Raw genomic sequence first — 23,192 nt, 5'->3', positions numbered from 1 at the left:
GTTGTCTATTGGTACTTGGGAGAGAGGACAAGAAAGAATTTTTTTTTTTTTTTTTGTATAGCACAGAGAATAATTCAGTTTGGGATATATCGGGTTCCAGATAGTTATTGTACATTCAAGTGATGACATTAAATAAGCAATTGGTTGTGTACATATAACAGATAAGTAAAGAGGTCATAGCTAGAGATATGATTGTGAAAAACAAAGTCATGAGACTAGATAAGAGAGAGTAGAAGAGAGTAGATTTAGTAGAACAACCATAAGCCTCGGGAAGATTCAATATTTGGAGGGATAGGACAGAAAGTAGAAGCAAGAAGTGAAACTGAAAAAGAAGGAAGGCCAGAATGCCTAAAGAAACCAAGAAAAGATACTGTTTCATATATAATAAAATAATCACTTGTATTGAATGCAGCTTAAAAGTAATGTAGGAAGATAGAAAGTCAGCCACTGAATTTGCAATACAGAAGTCAACACTGATTGTGATGACTGTTTTAATGGAGCACTAGGGACAGAAGTCCTACTGAAGTGGTTTCAAAAGAGAACTGACATAGGATGTATAGATCAATGGAATAGAATTGAGAGTCCAAAAATAAACACATATACTTATGATTCATATATTTATGATCAATTGATTTTCAACAATGGCGCCAAGACAATGCGATGGAGAAAGGACTATCTTTTCAAGACAGTATTAGGACAACTGGATATCCACATTCAAAAGAATGAAGATGATTTCCAACCACGCACCATATATAAAAATTAATGAATCATGCTCCAAAATTTAAGAGCTACAACTATAAAACTCTTAGAAGAAAACATAGGGTTAAATATTTTTAAACTTACATTAAGCAATGGTTTCCTAGATACAATATTAAAAGCACAAATGAGAAAAGAAAAAGTAGATAAACTGCACTACATTAAAATTATAAACATTTGTGTTGCAAAACCATCAAGAAAATGAAAATAAAATCTACAGAATGAGAGAAAACACATCATATTGCAAATAATATATCCGATAAGGGACTTGTATCCAGAATATGTTTTAAAATTGCTTAAAAGTCAACAATAAAATAACCCAATTAAAAAGTGGACAAAAGGTCTGAATAAACATTTCTCCAAAGAAGATATGCAAATGGATAATAAGAACATGAAGAGTTTCTCAACATCATAAGTCATCCGGGAAGTGCAAATTGAAACTACATTGAGATTTCACTTTGCACCCATTAGGGTAGCTAGCATCAAAAAGACAGACAATAACAAATGTCGGCAAACGTGAAAGAAATTAGAACTTTCATGCATTGCTAGAAGGAATATAATGTCAGTTTCTGAAAATATTGGAGTTACTATATACCTAAGAGAAATAAAAAAATATATAATTCCATGCAAAAACACAAATATATTCATAGCAGCAGTGTTTATAACAACCAAAAAGTGGAAAGAACCCAAGCGTCCATCAACTGATGAAAGGATAAATAAAAGTGACATCTATAAAATAAAATATTAGTTGGCAATTAAAAGGAATGAAGTACTGATGTTTTCTATAACATAAATGACATGTGATCTTCACATACTACATGTGTGATCTTTTTCAATGTCAGTCTCTTCTTTCAAAATGGGAATAACAATACTTTCTTCCACCCAACTTCTGGGCACAATTATTGAGGGAGAAATAATGTTGAACTCCTTCCTAAAGCACAAGTATTTTTATGCCTAGAAGAATATATTAAATATTTTAAGAAAAAGATAATAGAAAAATACAAGTGATTAACAGAGTACACCTACCTTTTCTTCAGAAAGGGCTTTGATGTACTTTTTACCCACTCTTTTCTTCATTGTCCAGGAAATAGCTCTCATTTTTTTACCTAAATTTCCTCCATGATTTGCAGTTTTATTTTGTTCTTTACTTTCATTTATAGGTTCCCCCTCATGTACCTGGTTAGAATTATTTACAGAAGACAAGATAATAAAAAGCATTAATCTGAACATTGTTCTATTAGCATAACATAAAATAATGTAATTAATATATTTTGTAATATCTAAGACATTATATAGACTGTATGTGAAATAAAATATATTCACACCTCACCCTTAGCTACTTCTCATATTTCCCTTGATCACCATAGCAGTGTTTCTCAAAATGTGGTCCCAAAAGACCAGCAACCTCAGCATCACTTGGGGACAATTTGCATTTTAACAAACTCTTCAAGTGATTCTGGTACATGCTAAAATTTAAAAACAATTGTAATTAAGTATTGCCATACTAATCCCCTTGCTGTTTCTCTATGTTCTCATCAAAGTTTGTACTTACTTTTGCCATTGGCTTCTTCTGGAGATCCACAAATATATCCCTTCCTTCATTCCCATTTCTAATCACATGCCAATTAATAGGAAAGAAATTTTCTGATTGGTCACCCTATTTAGAATAGCCCACCCTTGCCCATACTCCCTGAATGTTTACTCATCTTTTTCTAAACAGTTAACATTACCTGATAACATATTTGTTTGTTCGTTTGATTACTGCCTACATCTCCAACTATGACATATGCTTCATGAAATTAAAGACTTTGTTTTATTTATTCTGAGTGTTTAGAATACTTCCAGGAACATAAATGACCCTCAATATATTTGAATAAGCAATATTTCTCACGTAGAACTTTGGAGTGATTTTTTTTCTTGGAAGAAGTATTTGGGTTATGTTTCCTTAGCATCTCAGTTTTTCAAGAAAGGACCCTTGAAGGTTATCTAATTTAGTGCTGCCCCCCATTCCAAATAGCCAGTCATTCCCTGAGTATAAAAAAAATCATAGGAAACTTCTCTTTAGTGAGCTTGAATATTTTAATATGAAAGTTTAACCACATAGTTAACATCATTATTAATCAATATTATGTTTTGCTTCACATCTCACTCCAGATTGCCCATGATAAATATGAATGGACAGCCAATTTAAGCCCTGATTGCACTTTATTAATTTGTACATTCAAGGTTATAAAAGCAAAGACTCTTTGCTTAATTCAAAAACCCTGAATAAAATATAACTTGGAAAGACTTTAAAATTTTAGAGTTAGCTTTTTTCTTTTCTCTTTTCTCTATTTAAACTTTCTCTATGTTCATGTAAAATCGCAAACTAAAATTAATAAAGTACATTATTTTATTATTACTTGTGTTAATTTACCATTGTCTAAAGTTCAAAAAAGTACTACAAATATTTTTAATTTCAGATTTTCCTGTCACTTTTACAGAAGCTTCAAAAAAAACCATCTCAACATATTTTTAATTTAAAATTTTTCTATGCTATTTTCTTTCATTGTTTGAATCACAATTTTTATTTATTTATTTATTTAGTGAGTTAATTAGTTGTTTTAATCTGTCTCTCCCTAGACTTCAGGCTTCATGAAGTAAAGATTTTCATCTGTTATTATAACAGTACTTTCTGAACACCTAACAGAAATCCTGTAATAGAATAGATATTCAATAAATATTTATTAAAATAATGAATGTTGGATCACTGAAATGCGAACTACTTTATTAGGTTCACTAAACTTTCACAAATTACTAGGCCACTGTTACTAATCAATGAACTTCAGTGAGCCTGAGAAACTTTTATAGGTTAACTCTAGAATTATAAATTTAATAACAATAGAATACATCTATGTATAATTATGGAAAGTCAAAGATTTATGCAACATACTAACTGAAAACTATGTGGTTCTTCTATTTATATGCATAGATTATATTGTATTATTTACAATTATGTAAATGTTGATAGAACATATAGATACATATAAGTTTATCCATAAGTGTGTGTGTGAGTGTATACATGTATAGGTGGATAAAGGGGGTATGTATAATATATATCTATAAAAGGGGATGTATTATACACACACATATATGTACTAATGAAGATAGTTCTAAAGTAATCATAGGTGTAATTTTATTTTCATTTCTTTTATTTAGAATACCATTATTGAAATTAGCATATTAAAAATATTATAGAAAGATGTATATAGGAATCTGAAGAGTATTTTGAGAAATTAGATCCAATAAAGAGAAAAATTGTTTATAAAAAATTGAGATACACTAACTAGAATGAAATATTAAGACATACATAAAGTCTAAAACCTATTGCTCTAAAGTGGACGTATCTCATGTGCTACACATGGGAAGCTTTTCTTAAGCTATATTTAAAGTGTGCATGGTTTGCAAATGTGTAGGGAATGATCACCACTGAGACATTTCAGTACAGGTGGTAAAAGTGTGAGAGTGCAATTGAGTAACCATATGCTTTCCTTAACAAATTTACAATTAAGCTATTTAATCATTTTCTAAGTTAAAGCAATTATAACTTAAAGATAATTTAACATATAGATTGTTTTATAGTGAAAATGCTCAGAAAATTTGGAACTATCTGAGTTACATTAAGTTGTAACTCTCTTAAGTTCATGTTCAGCCTTTTCAAACATCTGTTAGGCTTTTTAGATAACTTTTTATACCCAGTATAGTACTAGGTACTAAAGAACAGTTTGTTCATTTATCACAAAAATATATGCGAGGCTATGATTTTTAAGTTCATTTTTTGTTGTATTTTGCAAAAGTGATTCTGGCTTTCTAATTTTTCACAATGTGTTTCCATATTATTCATAAAAACTTTGCAAAAGTGATACTGGCTTTATAATTTTTCACAATGTGTTTCCATATTATTCATAAAAACATAATAAATACTAACCTCAGTTGAGTCATCTGGTTTTGGTATGGAATTATTCCGAAAACGATCAAAATTGCCAAAGCTGCTGCTGCGCTATAATATAAGAAAGAAAGGAAAAGGAAAGGAAATTTAGGATTTGTGACTTTCACTGATAAGAGTACAAAATATATTAGATTATGGTTCAGTAAACATCAGTCTTGCAAATGCAGGATCAAAAAAATTGTCTCTGGAATAGATAAAGGCACTGAAGGCATAACTATTATCAACATTGTAATGTTTATAGTTGATAAAATGTCTTCATATGTTTTATGTTATATTGTTAAATACCTTGGAGAAAATCTATTAAATTTTTATTTTATAGTGTTACTTTTGCTCTTAAGAATGGCATACATTACTAACCCTACAACCAGCTAATAACGACAAAAACCATCATCTGAGAAGATCCAACATTATGCCTCATAAAGATCATATCTGTCAAAAAAAAAACGAACACAAATGCATTTCCACCGCTAACTCTTGATAATTTGAAATTTTCTACTTGATGTCAGGAAGAGAAGGCATACACATACATAGACCTACTAATAAGTTGAAAACAACATTTGGGCATGCACAGTCTAAGGTGTGGAGTAAAACTGAATTTTCCCACATTTAACATGAAATTACAGTGAGACCTCTGGGTCAATTTCATGCACTGGTTTTGAGAAAAAGCTTAATATCTTAATAGAAGACTTGTTCCCTTGGTTACATTTTGTCCTACAAAGCTAAATTTTTATTCTTATGCAACTTATTCTAGGCAGGTAATTACAAACAATTCCTGATATGCTGTAAAGTAAATGATTCTCTTAAATTCATTTTCAAAAACATTTAGAGTCATTGAGTCAAAAAATCGATATTTCTTCACTATTTAATTTTATACATCGTTTAGGAAGGTGGATATCTGATATTATGTCCTTTAGGTACCATAAATCCCAAAATATGTTCTTTCTTAAGAACTTTATCTTTTTCAAGCTTGTATTTTCAAAATAAGCTGGTAGTACTAAAAAATATCCTGGTAATCAGAAGAGTTAATAACGAGAGTCAGTAATCTATAAAACTTTGTGTTGTCCTTTTAGAAGTCATAACCCTCTTCAAGTCCTTACAAGCACTGTTAAACTCACCTCTCCCCACCAGCTATTTTTAAAACTCCTTTTTTCCCTTTTAAATGAGCTGAAATAAAAAGATCCTGACATGTGACAAGGGGTTAGCTTGATAGACAGTGTGATACTGAATATTACCCCAAGGATAATGGCTGTGTTAGACACAATTAACGCCTTTTGCTGACTTGCCACCCCTACTGAACAAGCCCTTCAGCTTGTGGCAAAGGGAGAAAAAGAAAAGAGCTGAAATTGAGAACCACCCTCAAAAATACAATCTCCTCATGCTGAGTTTACTAACCTAGGATAACTTCTCAAAGCATTAATCACCTCATCTTGCCTACCAGGCATTTCCACCAGGCCATCACTGCCCAGAGATCACAAAAGGGAATTGAATATATTGTTGTCCTGCTTATAAACTATCTGAATACAGGGAAATCCGTTACTCTTTTATATATTTGAAACATTCAAAATTGCCTAGGGCAATTTTGTAACCTATATCCAGCCTGTGTCCTGCTTATTAAATATTAATGAGGGTTACAGCATGATTTCCACCACTGGATAATGAGTCGTGTTGCCCAGGAGGGCACAGAATAGGCTCACTTCAGCATTTCTCTACACTATCTTCTACTATTAAGTAATCAGTAGTCTTCACCTTTTAAAATCAATTTCCCCTCATTATATCAATAAAAAGAGGCAGATTTCGGAGTGATGGTTCAAGAAAGCTTTAGGACTATTACTTTGGTTTTGTCAGTCATCTCATTATGAATCACTCAACAGGTTTAAGCCAGAGGTCTACCCATGCTCAGACACTCTTAAGAAGCTACTCCACACTTTTAAATGAATATTTTTAAATTTAAGAATCTACTCTACATTTTTAAATGAACATTTTAAAATTTTCATTATTTGCTAGTCTAGAAGTAAGTAACTTTCTGCGATAGTTTCTCTATATATAGGTTATGGCTTGTGATGAAAAAGGATTAATATCTACTATGAGATATGGACAATGAATAAATTTATAATTTCTACTCCTGTTAAGTTTCTAATGAAAAGGTGAATCATGTGGAAGCAAGTGACTTTACAGATAATAGTATTTTATAAATGAGAATGTATTTGAATACTGATGATTTTGCATTGCATAATTGTAATAGTTAGATTTACCAAATACTATCTGTCTCATTGAGACAGAACTATTATATAAATAAATAGCTATCAATGGAAGAGTAACAAATAAAAATGCAATTCATATTGTAGATAATTCTTTGTTTCTGTTGACATTAGATCATATTTAGTCTTTAACTAGATGCTATGTAAATCTATATATAGTCTTTTGTTGTCTGATTAGATAAGTGTTTGTAAAATGGCACAACACCTGTGGAGGGTAATTTGGCAACTAGAAAGATTACCTTTATGTTTGCCCTTTGATCCAGCAATTATATTTCTAGACATCTATAACAGAGATACACATGGATATAAATTGACTTAAATATCCACATTCATTATAAAACTTTTATATTATCAAAAAGCTGTAAACATCAGTTTATTAAGACGGGACTGATTGAATAATATATCATAAAACAATGAAAATATGTGCTGCTCTAAGAAATTGAAATACATCTGTTTATACTTCTATGGAATGATCAGGATACAGTGTAAGTGAAAAAAGCCAAGTGGAGAAAAATGTACATAGTAGGCTGCCATTTTTCTAAGGGTGGAAATACAAGTGTGTTTTAATACTGGCAAATATATACTTTCCTCCTTAGAGAAATTGGGCAAAATAAACAAAGTAAAAGAGAGGGGAAAGAAAATAGACTTCTCTGAATATACCTTGTTTTGTAGATTTAATTTTAAAACTATGTAACTGTTTCAAGTATTGTATTTTACATATTTATAAACATGTTAAATAGAAATAAAAACAATTCCTAAATATTCCAGATAAAAATGAACCAAACTTAATTCCATATTGAAGTGGTGGCTTCAAGAGAGTAATTATCCTAAGTGACTTTAAACAACAGTAATGTGATTTTCCAAAGGACAAAAAACAATGCCAAATTAAATTTTAATCTGTTTTCAGTAATCAGATTGTTATTAATAATATTGGCATATATAAATATGTATGTTGAGGGACAATGAAAATAAGTAATGATGTCAATGATATTTGGAGTCAGGAGTTTCAGAATTCTCAAAATTATCATCTTGTCACATCATAAAGCAAGTAAGCTATCAAAGTCTACTGGGACCATGTCAAAACAATACATGGGCCATATTAAAAATATTCTAACTGGAGTAGAGTATGCCCAAATATGAGATAATTTTGGTATCAATAAGAAGAATAACTGAACTATATTAAAATATATCTAATATATCAAAATTCATGAATTCATAATGATGTTAAAAGAAAATTCAGTAGTTACCTTTGGAAATGTTACAGTGATATTATTAGAACTGTCAAGTAAAGGGAAAGAAATATTTAATCTGTCCTTGTATGAAATATATTTCAGAGTAACTACATACTTAATGAAGAAAAATCTCTCTCATACATATATATTTATGTATAGACTAGCTAATCAATTAATAATGATGTAATTGCAAAATTACCATTTTGTAAACCCTTAATGGCATAATGAATCTAGGAAATGATTATCAATGGCTACTAAAATCACAAAAAGAACTAGAATATATACTTCATGATGGAAGTACCTAATACTGCCAATGAAATATTCTTTAAAAAAATCGGGTACATCAAAATTTTGTATCTCACTATCAAATTAAATACAGAGACAGAGGAGCATGTTCAATGACACCAAGAAGATGCAGTCCATCAAAAATCTAGACAATCAGAAAATCTATAGGACAAATAACCTGAGTTTTTAAAGTAATCAATAAAAAAAAAGGGGACAGGGAAGTATAGATTAATAATCTTTAAGACTTTTATCCACCAAATATAATCCATGATCTTGTTTAGATATAGATCAAATAAACCACTGGAGCAAAAACATCCAGGAGACAACTAAGGAAATTTTTTAAATATCTAGCTATTTGCTGATATTAAAAAATACAGTTATTTTTTTATTTGTAATTCAAAATAATTTAGTGAAGGGTAGCAAGTATGTGGGCATAAAGAGGAAACATGACTAGCCATAATTTTATGATTAATTGGGTGATGGATATATGAAGCAGATTGCACTACTCTCTACTTTTACATATGCTTCAAAATTTCCATAACAAAATTCTGGGTTAAAAAAGAAGAAATGAATTTACAGATTTAGTAATGTGTAGGGACTGGGGTGTATATGGGAAAACTTTATACTTTTAATTTTGCTGTGAACCTAAAACTGCTCTTAAAAAAATAATCTTTAAAAAAGACTTGATGGTAGCATAAGTTTCTAAAGAAGAAATTTTAAAAATATCATTAATATTGCGTAGGTTATAGTTGTTTAGAAATACAGACATATTTAAGGAGAAAATAAACTGTTGCTTTCTGTATTTATTTTAGTACAACTAACTTTCTGATATAAATGCATGTTATTGGGCTACCTTTTGAAGACTGTCTGAGGTTACATGGTGTAGATTACTTTCTTTCACATAGTCTACTTGGTTTTCATAAAAATAAGACTGGACAAGTGTCAGTTGGGGTGTTTGAACACATTTGTTTGTGTGTGTCCCTACACAATGCAATGTATAATTAAAACTTGAAGAGCATTTATTATTTTGTTACTCACATTTTTTCATTAGTTTTGTAATAATTTGAATTATTACGGAATGACATTTCATAATATAAAGCTGGCTGAGTTCTTAGAAATCATCTAGACTTTCTCAATTGGAAACTGTTATAGGAACCAGAACTCACCCCCCTAATCTCCCCACCAAAAAAACACCTTTTTTTTTTCAATTCTCTACCCTGATGTACTCTTCTCTCTGTCATTTCATTACAAAGTGTTCATTCTTCTATTTTTAAGGAAACTTGCTATCTAAGCAGGATGGAAAGTGTAGAAATTTAGCTTGATAGAAAGAATGAACTGAATAGACTTCTTAAAACAATGACCAGCCTAAATTTATCAACATGAAGGAGAAGTAGGAAGTCATTTTTAGGAAATGTAAATTAATCTTTTGACCAAAATCAAAAGAACTTGACTCTTATTTTCACTTCTTAACCACCTACCAACTTTGAGGGTCTTCAAATAAAATTTTACCTCCAGCATGTGGGTAAGGCACAAATGGAAAAATTTCAGTCTATTTCAAAGAAAAAATTTGCATATGTGAGTCAGACATTCTCAGTATTTTGAAATATACTGGCAAATTAAAAATTACACACTGCCAATGAGTTCTCACATCATCTCAATATTGCACATAGCGTGTTGGTTAGTAATATGCTGTAGAAGATCAGAATTTTGTTTCAGCCATAAGGTTGTATGAATATTCTATAATAACAGTATGTTAAATTTCAATAAGCTTGTCAGCCTTTATCCAAAGACATTCGAGGATTTAATTGTTCTAATTAACTCAGCTACTGAGATGTTTTGAAGAGTGTGAAACAAATTTAACTCACTTAAAATAATCTGTTAAGATTGCATCAGTGTTAAATAATTACACTATCATGTGGTGCCAATGGAAGACAGTTGTGTGGGGCATCAGGGGGAATGAAGACTAAAAGACAACCAGAGCTGTGAAACACGGGCTTCTACATGAGCATTTAACCTTGGATAAAGGCAACCCAGTGCTCAAATGTATATCAATGCTCTAGATATTTTTAATGTACATCTGGATTCTTAGAACAAAAATTTGTTTACTTGATCTGTCTGGTTCAGTATCTTGTCTATCAACTGAAAAATATCTAAAGGAAGTACAGATTCTATTGCCACCATAGTGCTTTAAAGTTATGTCAAAATTTCCATGCTAAAGCTTTACTTTCAGACATCGAAGTGCTACCAGAGACGTTTTCTGCAAATTGAAACTGCCGCAAAGGAAAGAAACTAGAACAACAACAACAAAAAATCAAAATCAATGAAGAATGATCCATAACCTATAAAAGTGGTTATTCATATCAGCCCATTTAATGTAACAAAAACAAGTTTTATGGGTAAACCAGACTCAAATATTTAAAATTGTCAATTGCACCTCTGCATGATTTATTGCTCTATCTCATGATTTACATTACATCCATAGACTGTAAGTCATGCTGTACTTTCTATATGCTTAATAGAAATTAAGATATTTTCTTTCAGCTGCAAGGGGTTCTTAAAAAAAGTAGTATATTCTTTTTTTCGGTTAAAAATCATAATGTGGCAAAAGTTCAGTCACTTGATATCATTGATTTTTAAAAAACTCTATAGAATGTAAAGGAAATTAAAAGCTTTTAAAAATGTGACCATGATAGTCAGAAACCTGTCCTCAAAGAATTTACATTCTATTGGTACCATCAACCAAATAACTTAAATCGATAAGAGCTAAACAGAGCCATATTCAAATGAGTGGTATAAAAATATAGAAGCAATCCTAAAAGCTGGTTAAATTTGTATGATCCTCAATAAATTTAGTTTAAAAAGCAGATTAAATTTATACACAAAAAATGAAGTTAATAATATACAATAGACGTCAACTTGGAAATTTATATATTTACTCATTTACAAACACTAATTTGTGCTCACTACTTAGTACATGAAAGGTATTTTGTGTTTATATGTCTATACCTACATAATTTATAGTAAATCTATAGAAAGGTTCATTAAATGATCATAAATTTTGGAAGTAAAATTAGTTGAAATCAATACAATTTGAATCTGCTTAACCATCTTCAAAAATTATTTACTCTAAGAGATTGTGTAGTAATTGACTGAGGAATTCTTTAGAAATCACCATATTCAAAGATGGTGATTGCTAAAATGATGGTAAAATAATAAAAAGGCGATGAACCACAGACTGTATGATAAAGGGAGTACTAGACTACACGCACAAAAAAATGTGTCTAATATAATTATCTCTTAAACTCTTCAAGGAAGAGAAAGAAAGATTGTCTACAGTGAACGTAATCATTTTGGGCACTGGAAAACTGTTGTGTACTTGGTACAAGAATATTTCACTAGCATTTTTCATTGTCTGGATGGTCTATCTCTCAAAACCAAAGTTGGCAAGAAGTTTTCAATTCTTGCACCAGCATGGATAGTTTTTGAAAGCCTTCGTAGAGGGCTGTGTTGAAAAGAGTTCTGAAGCCACTTTCAAGCTTAGAGTTAAAGAGGTCGTGGTTAACCATGTCCACCATGGTTACAGAAAATAGTGTGTGTTTTAGGGAAGATAGTGGGGAGAGGAACGAGAAATTACAGGTAACGTATTCCTTGCATTTACCATCTCTATTTTAAGATATTTCCCTGACCAAATTTCCATTACTAATTCTGTTTTCTAGGTACCTTGATAGAATTTGGTGCCAAAAATGTATGACTTACATTTCTAGTTATAGGAAATATGTATTATCTTCTCATACATTTAGAAATTAACTCTTTCTTATATGCATATTATTCTACTTATAACCAAATATTAAATGATTTTTAATGTAGTCAGATTATCATCAAATATTTTCATCCTACGGCTAAACTTCAAAAACAAATAATTCTGCATACAGAATTCTCCTGTATAGGATATGGTAACAAAAGAAGATAATATGAATATCATGGTAAAAAAGACAACAGTTATTCAGAAGAATAACTTTGAAATACTAATCTTAACAGGCCATACTACATTGACCATACTCTTACATATCAAATATTCTGACTTTCTTAATAAGGGCCTGATTCTACTCTTTGTTCTACCTAATAATGAAATCATATCATATGTTTTATGTATATAATATAATCAATCTATAAGACAAGCTATTAAAAATATAAAAGAGAATGTCTATTCAATATAACATAAAAGAGGTTTCTAAAAAGCAAGAAGAACTTACTATCGGCTGTATTAAACTGAACATTTTTTTTCAGGATCTTAGACTTAGGCCTTTTTTCCTTTTCAGTAATCAGAAAGAGAAAAAGTCTTGAAAAATTTTCATTACTTAACACATGGTGGAAGAATGTACAGTATATTTAAGTTCATTAAAATAATTTTAAAATATTTAATAATTGATTGTGTTGACTCAAACTTTAGGTTCCTGAAAAATTTCCTAATAAGTTTACCAGTCAAATGTTTATACCATTAAATCAAGTTAAAATAATTTTGCCGCATTACGAAGAGGCAAACAGTCATAGTACTCACTGCTTTAACATCATGGTTAAATAAAGAAGTAAAAATTAAGTATGAAAAATATAATTCATTTAATAAACTTTCCCATCAAATTCTCTGGAACAAAAACTCTTGGTTAGTTACCTCCATTAGTCTTAAATGTCCTCCACGCTCACTTGGCCTCTGGATACATATTAACCTTTCTAAAAGTCTCCCAAGGGATATTTAGTCATGCAGTAATCTCCTTGAACAAAAGTGGTGACAAACAATAAGCTAATTCTCAAAAAGTTTTTTTTTAAGTCATTTTTACTACTTTTAAATGAGTGTGTTTGATGCATGATTTTGGTCCCACTGATTAATGGTCACCGCCAGCCCAGCTTCTGGAGTTGTAATGTTTCTGTGAGCTTCCTTCCAGCAGAGCTCGACCATTAATCCAGTGGCATATGTCAGCTCAGCAGAGCAAGGTCACTCTTCTGCTTCAAGGGGAACCTTTTTAGAAATAATAAAACTGACAGAAAGTTCTTTTTTGCATGCTTTATGCCACCTGAGGTTGAATGCCGCAGTTAATATCATAAAGCTTATAAACATTCCCATCTCAGGCAGTACTCACTGCCACTATGCTTAGGAATTTAAACGTTTTTTTCTTAGTAAGAACAGACATGTTTATGTGGGATAAATATATGGTATGTAATCCCAAACAGGGAAAGGACAGGTGGAAAAAATTTGTAGTAAGTTTATGCTAGGATATTTGGAAGAGACTTTTGGGTTCTCTAACTTCCTCATTGTCTATTACACTTATTTTCCTTTCAATTAAATTGGATTTGGCTATATGAAATTTTAGTCTATCGAAGGGTTAATAGTGGTGTTGAAATGTAATAGTCATGGTAGAAATAAACCAGTTTATGATAATTCCTAAATCAATTATATAATGTTTGATAACTGTACAGCACTTATATTTGAAGGAATTTTATTTTTAACATTATACACATTTGTTTCATTGGTAATTGCTGCTTTAAAGTTGATAAACAATTATAGTAAAATATTCATAATCTTAAAGTAATCTGAAATTTGTAGATGGCCTAATTCAAAAAAGATGATGGCTAAAACTATTAAAACTAACAGTATAAAGAATTTATACCATAAGCATTACAAAATTTAAATACTGACTTATTTATTACTTTTACTTATTTAAAAAAAAAATCAAAGTTGTGTAGTTATTACCATGTAAAATGTTCAGAAAAAAATTTAACCAAATATCCAGACTGTCATCTCACTACGAATTATTAAATAGCATTTGATACAAGACAAATCTGCCTTGAATCTTATTCCGAGAATTTAAATTATTAAAATTATGAAAAACATAGAAAAGAAAGTTTATAATTTAGTTGTCTTTATTTTATGTATACAGAGAAAAGGCAGAGCCAGTTGGCAATTCCAGCCAGTCTTTCTAGAAAATCACTTCCTGGGCCAGGTCTTTATGTCCAATATCAGGCCCTCTTTTTGACAAGTATAGGAACTTTATTTTTCAAGCTTGCAGAAATAAACAACCTTAGGTGAGACTGACTTGTAAAATAACTGATAAGATAACAGAAATTGCAATACCAAGTATTGATTAGGTATGAGACATTCAACTGCCAAGAAGAATATATATTCTTGTTGACTGATCAAAGAATTGTCTCCTCTGGAAGAAATACGTCATGGGACACAAAATCATTGTTGGGAGTTTGTTTAGCATAGTAGAGTCACAGTAAAGTGGATTAGGTGATACTAAGGGCTATAGACGTGAAGTTATAATAACTCAAAATACATATTTTACCTAAATGAGCACATCTGAGCCAAATGGAATATTTGCTTTGGCTCATCTGGATTATTCTGCAGACACAGTGGCAAATTTCTACTCTCCCACTCCTTTTTAGGCTCCCTGAAAAGCAACACCATTCACAGATGCTTCTCCCCACCGCCCCTCCGACAGATTACATTACAACTTTGATTATTTTTTTTCTTTCGTTTCGTTTTGATTCTAAGAATGGTTACTTTGTTTTATGTGGGTGTTGCTCAGATCTTCATCAGTGACCCATTTTAAAACTGTGTCTTGAAGTAGGTTTTTTAGATGACTAATATTATCCATTAGTCATTCCACATTTATTGTACATATATTGAGAAATCACAACTATGTTCCATGTTACAAATGTTTTTGATGGTAACTAAGGTGTAATAGAAAGCACCTGGAGTCTGAAAGTCAGATGAAGTTCAGTCCCCCTTATTTCCCAACAAAAATTGCAGGGATATAAATATGAGTAATATACACCCCCTGTTCTTGATGGTGACTCTAGTTGGAAAGACATATTGGGATAAATTATGGTAAGAGAAACAACAGAAGTGTGGAACAAGTGTTATCAAAATAGAAAGGAGGGAGAGATTACTAATCAAACATGTACTATGTGCTAGGATATTTACATGTGTAATTAACTTAATTCTCACATCAAGCCTATGTGACATGTTTTAACACATCCCCTTCAGAATAAGCACATAAAAGCTCAAAAGAGATTTAATAAAATGTTCAACTTCCTGCAGTTATGACACATCAAAATAGGACCTCAAACCTGCGTCTATAAGACTTTCGTTCATGTTCCCTATTGCTATGTCAGAACACCATCCTATGCACGAACACCATCCTATGCACCACCTTGTGCTAACTGGTGGAGGTTTTCTTGAGGGAATGAGAGTTCAGTGAGGTATTAAAAGATATATATGTATGTATGTATGTATGTATGTACATATATATGTTTATGTGTTGGAAAAAATGGGCAAAGACATTCTAGACTAGGGGAAGCACAGAGAGAAAAGCATGAGAGTGGCTAGAACCACTCAACTCAAAGATGAGATCTGAGTATATAAAGAAAGGCATCAGGGGTTTTCATGCACAGAGGGAAAGCCATGTGAAAAGGCAACAAATGGTGGCCATCTGCCAGCCTGGAACAGATCTTTCCCTTATGGCCCTCAGAGGAAACCAACCCTGCCAGCACCTTGATCTTGGACTTCCAACCTCCAGAACTGTGAGAAAAAAATTTCTGTTCTGTAAGCCACTCTGGCTGTGGTATTCTGTTATGGAAGCCCTAGAAATCTAGTACAGACTAGGTGGAAAATTCCAAAGCTCTTTGTGTGAGGAGAGAAAGAGGATATGGCCAGCTGTGTGGACAAATGGCTCTATCTATCAAAGAATCACTTTATCTACCACCAGAGACAGCTTAAAACCCTCTTCTATTTTTATTAATCAATTCTTAATGGAAGATATTTTTGTTCTCTACTTAGAAGCTGATTACAAATGTCTGGTTTCTAAAAGTTCGTCTAAATCCTTAACACTAGAAAGGAAGAGAAATGGATTAGTTTGGTAATGCTAAATTTGGAAACCTAGATATGTAGAGTATGGATTTAATTCTATTAAAACACACACACACACACACACACACACACACACACACACACATACAATCTGCAGGGATAATGATGCCCTTTATCTCTAAAGCAAGGCAAGAAAAGAGTAAATAAGTGTCTCATTAAATTGCTTTTTAACAAATCCAGATTTTATACTCTTCCTCTAGAATATAATATCCAAATTTCCAATGGGGAGTCTACACTTTGATCATTTCTCTCAGTAATTTGTCTCCTGAACCTTCTGGGTATGTCTGGGCACTGTTTATTGTTTGTTTGTTTTTCAAGTATAACCAATCTATTTGGCCCCAAACCTTTTGCTACTTGCTTACACAATCAAAACAAAACAGAACAAACAAAAAACTGATTACAGTTTTATATACTGTACTATAGAAAAGCTAAAATGAATTAGTGCTTTTTTTGGAGAGGAGTTTTTAAAACTAAAATTATTTAACTCTTTAAAATAAACATGGTGAAATGAGAAAATTATTATTAGTTCATCTCTTCTGATTTGAGGTGACCTAGAAATGAAAATTAAATCCAATTTAAAAATGTATTTTGAGGAAACAAGCAGAAACCATTAGGAAGTGGTGCATCATTTGGGGGGTGAATTTCTGGTAGCCTTGAGCAGAGGATAAGGGTATTTCCCCTTGGCATAAGGACAGCTAGAAGCAGGAACAGAACTGTTTATCATCTTTCAAGCACATAAAGTAAGTTTCTTATACATATGCAAATGCGTACAATAAGTACAAATAGATCTCAAATCCAACATCTCTCAATATCCACCATCATCTCCTTCCTAGTTTCTATAATAACATCCTAATGGGTCTCATCTCCCTGCTTCCTCCCTCACTTCCTTCAGTGTATTCGAAATACCAAAGACAGAATAAACCTACTAAAATGTAAGCCAGATCCTTCTCTTTTCTTCAAAAAATCTGTCAATATTAACTAAAATCCTTATAATGACCTGGAAGGCCTTCCATGACCTGGCTCTGTGTGACTGCTCCTCCCCTTGCGTACTCTGCTTCATTGTTTCTTGTACACACCAGGGACACACACACCAAGACTTCTGGGATTGCTCTTCCCTCTACCTGGAATACAGCTCTTCCATTTACTTCAGGTCCTTTTTCATATGTCTCATTCTCTGGTTCCTTATATCTCATGTCTATATTTTCCTTCTTAGCACTTATCAATACCTAGCTTGCTATATATTTAACATATTTATCTTGTTTATTGTCTGTCATTCCTAGTAAGTGTAAATCCTATCAGGGCAGGGATCTTTGTTTTTTTCACCACTATATTCCCAGCATGTAGTCTCTATTGTCCATAGTAGGCACTCAGATAGTTACTTTAAAGAATGAATGGATAAATGAATGGGTTAATGAATTAACTTCTAAATCTTTTGGAAAGATTATTAGGAAAAAAAAAATGGCTCCAGATTGGGAAACTTTAAAAGTTCTTGATGGTCAGACATATCCTGTATGTCCATATTAGGTCAAACATAAAAGTTCTTGATGGTCAGACATATCCTGTATGAGATAAATCAGAATATTTGAAGATGGAACCCAATCATAAATATTCTTTAAAGCCCTTCAGTGATTCACATGTGTAACCTAGATTGAGAACCATCAATATGGACATTATTTCCACACTTTAAAGTGCTCACCGAACTCCTAGGTATATTTTTATAGTCTGATTTCTAAAAAAACTCTTGGGATGCCTCTGCTGCTAGTCTGTAGGACCACACTGAGGAGCAAGTTCTTATATCCATATTCTACTCAACCTGAATGTTCCTATGACACTTTTTATCATGGTTTGTACTTTGTTTTCTCCTGACTTGTTTTACTTAGTTTTAGGTTTGCATTATAATGTACTTGAAATATTTGGGAAGCAAATATAGAATAAATACTAACTAAATACATAAATGAAGATAACTTCTTGAGAGCATTTTCTGGATGCAGAGGAGGGTGATAATCAAAAGTAAAAATAAACGTTTATTTACACCCACTACTTTTTAAATAGGAAAAGTGAATTTAAAATATTACCTACAATGTATATTACATATTTTATTTGATATCACTTTGTCTGAAAAGCCAAAACATTCAACTAAATTCATATCAATTGAAGTCAGAAAATTATACCACAGATGAAGAAGCTAAAAGAAGTAGTAGGGTGGAAACCCACATGTTTAGAAAAAACACTGTCCCATATAATCCCAAATTGTTTTTTTTAATAGCTGTGATAACTTAGGTAAAATATTTCACATCTACAGGACTGTTTTCTTTCCTGTAAAGTGGGGAAAAGTTTTTTCATAATTTCAAAATAAATTAATATAAAAATTAATATACAAATGCCTGGCCTAAAGTAAGTACCAGTGCATGTAAACACTTCTTTTTTTCTTACAGTTGGTTAGATAAGAGTTAAAATGTATCTTAACAGTCTTGATAGGAAAAACAAAGAAAAAAAGCTCTTTAATGCCACAACTATGTGTCATTCTTGTCTAGGAGCATAAATTTGCACAGCGGGCAGTGCAGTGAAAACAGCTCATAATCAACTCATCACCTCTCATCATTGCTAGGATCAAATGCAAATGGGAAAGAATGCCACTTCAGTCATTGCTAGTGAAAATTAGCATCTGTGACACTAATGGTGTCTCATTTACTATGCACTTTAGGTTTTAAAAAGTGGTAAAAAAAAAAAAAAAGCTATTTCTAGAACTGCCATTATTACAATGTTTCCCTATATAATAACAGTGGTATTTGAATCTCTTTTACTCAAAGAAAAACCTTAGTAAAAATTTATTAACACAGATCATTAATCCTAGCCAAAGAAAAGCCAAATGGTTCAGCTTCAGAATTTCATTTGTAACATTTATTCCTTTTCTATTTTCTAAGTTTCTACCATATTCCATGACCTGGAAAAAAGGTCTACTGTTAAATAATGATAGCCCTCTCTAGGGATTCTTACACATTTGTTGTACTGATATTCTTCTTAAAATGAAACTTAAAAATGAATTAGTTATACTTATACACATATGTACAAACTTTCTTATGTATACACTAATAAACTTGCTTCCGGGAATAATGAAAGTACATAACATTAGTGAGTTAACATGAACTGGATGAATAAATAATATTTTCATCATTTTTAATGGTGCTCATTACCTACTTTAAATTTACAATAAAACACAAGGAAGTCTCTCTCAGAAATTCTGAAATAATATAACACAAGGAGTGTATGTTTCTGAGTGAAGAGATGTGAACTATTGTCGGATTTGTAGTTAATCAGCGTAGACAGTGATTCCCTATATATCGGACTGAGTTCCTCATGGTTCTATTCTGTCTTTCTAGACACAAGCTCCACGTTTCCTTCCAGCAGATGAAGGGATTGACACTCTCCTTTCTACTACCTATTTATTTGTAGGGATCATCATGACATCCACCTCTGCTATCCTTTATGGATTTTGCTCTTTTCCCATAAAATACACAAAGAAAATTACCCAGTAAATGTTTCAAAGACATAATAATTGGGAAAATATCACTTTTGTATTTAAAGGAAATGATTTATTTGACCTGGAATGTTGAAAAACTCTTGTAGGTGTACACCTACATACTTCTTTAAATTCATATAGAGTGGATAAAGTAATAATGTGGTACATATATACAATGGATATTTCTCAGTCATGAAAAAAATGAATCTTGGCATTTACAACAACATAGATAGATCTAGAAGATATTATGCTAAGTGAAATAAGACAGAGAAAGACAAATAGCATATGATTTCACTTATATGTGGAATTTAAAAAGCAAAATAAGTGAACAAACAAAACAGAAACAAATTCATAGATACAGAGAACAAGTTGATGGCTGCCAAATGAGAGGGGAGCGAAGGGATGGGTAAAAGATGAAAGGGATTAAGAAATATAAATTGCCAATAACAAAAATAATTATGGGGATGTAAGGTACAGCATAGGGAATATAGTCAATGATATTGTATAAAGCCAGGTGGGTACTAGACCTATCAGGATGATCACTTTATAAGGTATATAAATGTCTAATCACTATGTTGTACACCTGAAACTAATATAATACTGTGTGTCACCTGTAATTGGAAAATAAATTAATATAAAAATTATATGGAATGAAACTATCCATCTCAAGAAAATGAGAATTTATTCACAACAAAATTTATCCAGCTGTAAAAATGCTTGTCTATCCTTTAGCAGATCTTTGTGTCAGAAAGAATTAATATTAAAAATAATTTATTCTTAGTTTCCAAAGATTGGAAATTATTTATTTTTAGTTTCCTTCAGAGAAGTTTCCTGTAGCTTGAAAAGAGTTTTAAAATATTGACCATTGTTCAAATGCCACATCGATTCACAATCAATTCTCAAGTCTTTTCTCTCACAATGGATGCTAAGCAAATAAGGACCCATAATAGATACTAAGTCAGTCCTTTAAAAAGATATTTGATGTCAGCTATTGTTTAGATTAAAAATGTTATTTACCTAAGAAACTCAAGAAATGTACGAGTATTAGAGAAATTCTCTCTAACAGTATTTCATAAATTAATAACTAATTTAGACTTCTAAAACAGTATCTAAAGTTTGTTAGCTTGTGCCTTATTTTTTTAAGTAGCAATTATTGTCTAGACGAAGACTAGAATAACATTCCAAATAGAATCAATTTGACAAATCTACTAAGTTACGTGATTTTGATGCTTTTCAAAACACGAACCAATCTTCTCCTTAGTAATGGTGTTAGTTCAAGAGAAAACTAGAATGAAAAAATACCGTATTTTTTATTCTGCCATATAAAAAATGAAAAAACATATAAGGAAAATATCTACTTTACAACCTTCTCATAATTAAGTGCATTGTGAAGAGCTGAGCACTTAAGAGATAAATTGCATTCAGTAGATTGTTAAATAGATATTGATAACTTTATGGTCATTCAAAATGTGCAAGAAGATTTTATAATATCAACCTTTCAAACAGAGACCATCAAATTGATTTCATGAAGTTGATAATCTGAGCTCAAAGTTCAGTTACAGATGTAAATGATCAAATATGCACTATAAGATAAAATTACAAAGATAATAACTGGTATTATTTAGCAACTAATCTGTAATTTAATTTTTTTCATACCTGCCATGAGGCATTCAACCCTCTGATTGAATTTATTTATGACTGACAGATAAGAACAATGTGTGCATGCATTCTATTAAATGGTTTAGTTTTGTTGCCTACGTATGAAATTGTCTTACCTTTGGTTTTTGATGTTTCTCCTTCTCTGAAGCATTGGATGGTTTTCTTTTCAACATCTTGAATTCAGCCTATTCCAAGTGAGTGCACTTTCTGTTGTTTCAGAAACAGCCGAGGATAGTCTACAGTGTGCTGTCTAAGATGTACAGCAGTAAATAATTTTGAGCCCTGTGACCTGCCACTTCCTTCTTTTGTCAGGATATGACTTCACATCTACATGGGTAACGTTTCTGGGCTTTCTTTTTTTTTACAATAATTCTTTGGTAACTCTTTAATGTTCTGTCTCTGCTATATTCTATGAGGCAAATTCTTAAATTTCACACTTTGATATCCCTGCAGTTATCATAACAGTCATAAAGATTTCAAAATAAAACTCATGTTTTTAGTTTATATAAAAATAAAAATCTATAACACATCCTATAGGTAGTTTTATTTAAAAATAAAAATTATAACATTCTATAGGTAGAACGAAGAAAACATCTGAGACAATAAATAAAATGAAACGAGATGTGGGCTTTTTAGTTTTCTAAAAAGGGTAGTCAATTTTACATTTCTAGGTAAATTTTGTTAGATGAAATAAACTAGACTTTATGCAATACTAATTGTATTTAAAGAATATATACATTTCCTTAATAAATTGAGCATGGATGAAATTTATATAAATATAATTGGGAATATGATTCCAGAAATAAGTGATTATGCATATTGTTATTTTTAAAACATGTTACTGTGCTGTAAAAAGCTCTGATTAATATGGAAACCTGTTAAACAGAATGCTCAATGAACCAGATGTTCATTGAGCTACAAACTACAGTGCCATATACTGATAATTTTTGTTCCAGTGATGATCCAATGGATCAATGGTACCTTCAAATGAAGCATCCAGAATCTCTATTTAATAGGCCTGGAATAGAGCTAATATGCTTAGAAAGACTTTCTTCCTCAAAATAAAGGATTTAACATTTTTTTTATAATGTCAAAACCGAGACACCTAGGAAGTAAAAGCAAGAAATTCAAGCTTTCTTGTTAATTAGGAATTTACCAAAGAAAGACTGTGAAATATCTGAAACTCTAGTTCTACTAAAACAGGATTGTTAAGGAAATCGACCTAGATTTCTGTTCATGAAACCCATGTGTTGTAAAGCAGTGGTGCCATATTCTTAATGAACAGCTTCTCTAGATAACAAATCAACTGACTCTATTTCTCAATCTTCCCTCACATCTCTAAGGCCCTCCTTCCTGAGGCCCTGTTCTCGTATTCAGATTTTACTGGTTAATTTCACAGATATTGAATTGAGTGCCTATTGTGCTCTGTCTGACAGTTTATCAAGCCTCTTGACTAGCTAAAAAATTGCTTTTGTTCTATAATAGAATTGAAAGACTACACTTATCAAGATTATGGTTAGTATGCTTCTAGAGGATATTAAGAGCAGAATTATATTTTCAAGAATTA

At 31.4% G+C, this 23,192-nt stretch overlaps 1 protein-coding gene across 2 annotated transcripts in view; it reads right to left on the bottom strand.

Annotated features, from left to right (window-relative positions):
• Positions 1 to 21,904, bottom strand: part of SAMSN1 (SAM domain, SH3 domain and nuclear localization signals 1) — a 42,619-nt gene extending 20,715 nt beyond the window's left edge. Inside the window, exons 1-3 of one of the 2 annotated variants that reach the window (XM_011374265.1) lie at positions 21,742 to 21,904; positions 4,724 to 4,795; positions 1,783 to 1,932 (exon numbers count right to left, since the gene is read on the bottom strand). In XM_011374265.1, the coding sequence (XP_011372567.1) occupies positions 1,783 to 1,932; positions 4,724 to 4,795; positions 21,742 to 21,798 (279 nt within the window). In that variant the 5' untranslated portion in view covers positions 21,799 to 21,904. The remainder of the gene's footprint in view (positions 1 to 1,782; positions 1,933 to 4,723; positions 4,796 to 21,741) is intronic. The other variant, XM_023519990.1, reaches the window with a different exon arrangement.
• Positions 21,905 to 23,192: the final 1,288 nt, after the last annotated feature.

Source organism: Pteropus vampyrus, unplaced genomic scaffold, assembly GCF_000151845.1.
Source record: "Pteropus vampyrus isolate Shadow unplaced genomic scaffold, Pvam_2.0 Scaffold242, whole genome shotgun sequence".
NCBI lineage: Eukaryota > Metazoa > Chordata > Mammalia > Chiroptera > Pteropodidae > Pteropus > Pteropus vampyrus.
The sequence above is the reverse complement of the archived record's forward strand: the minus strand, read 5'-3'. Positions and strand labels throughout refer to the sequence as shown.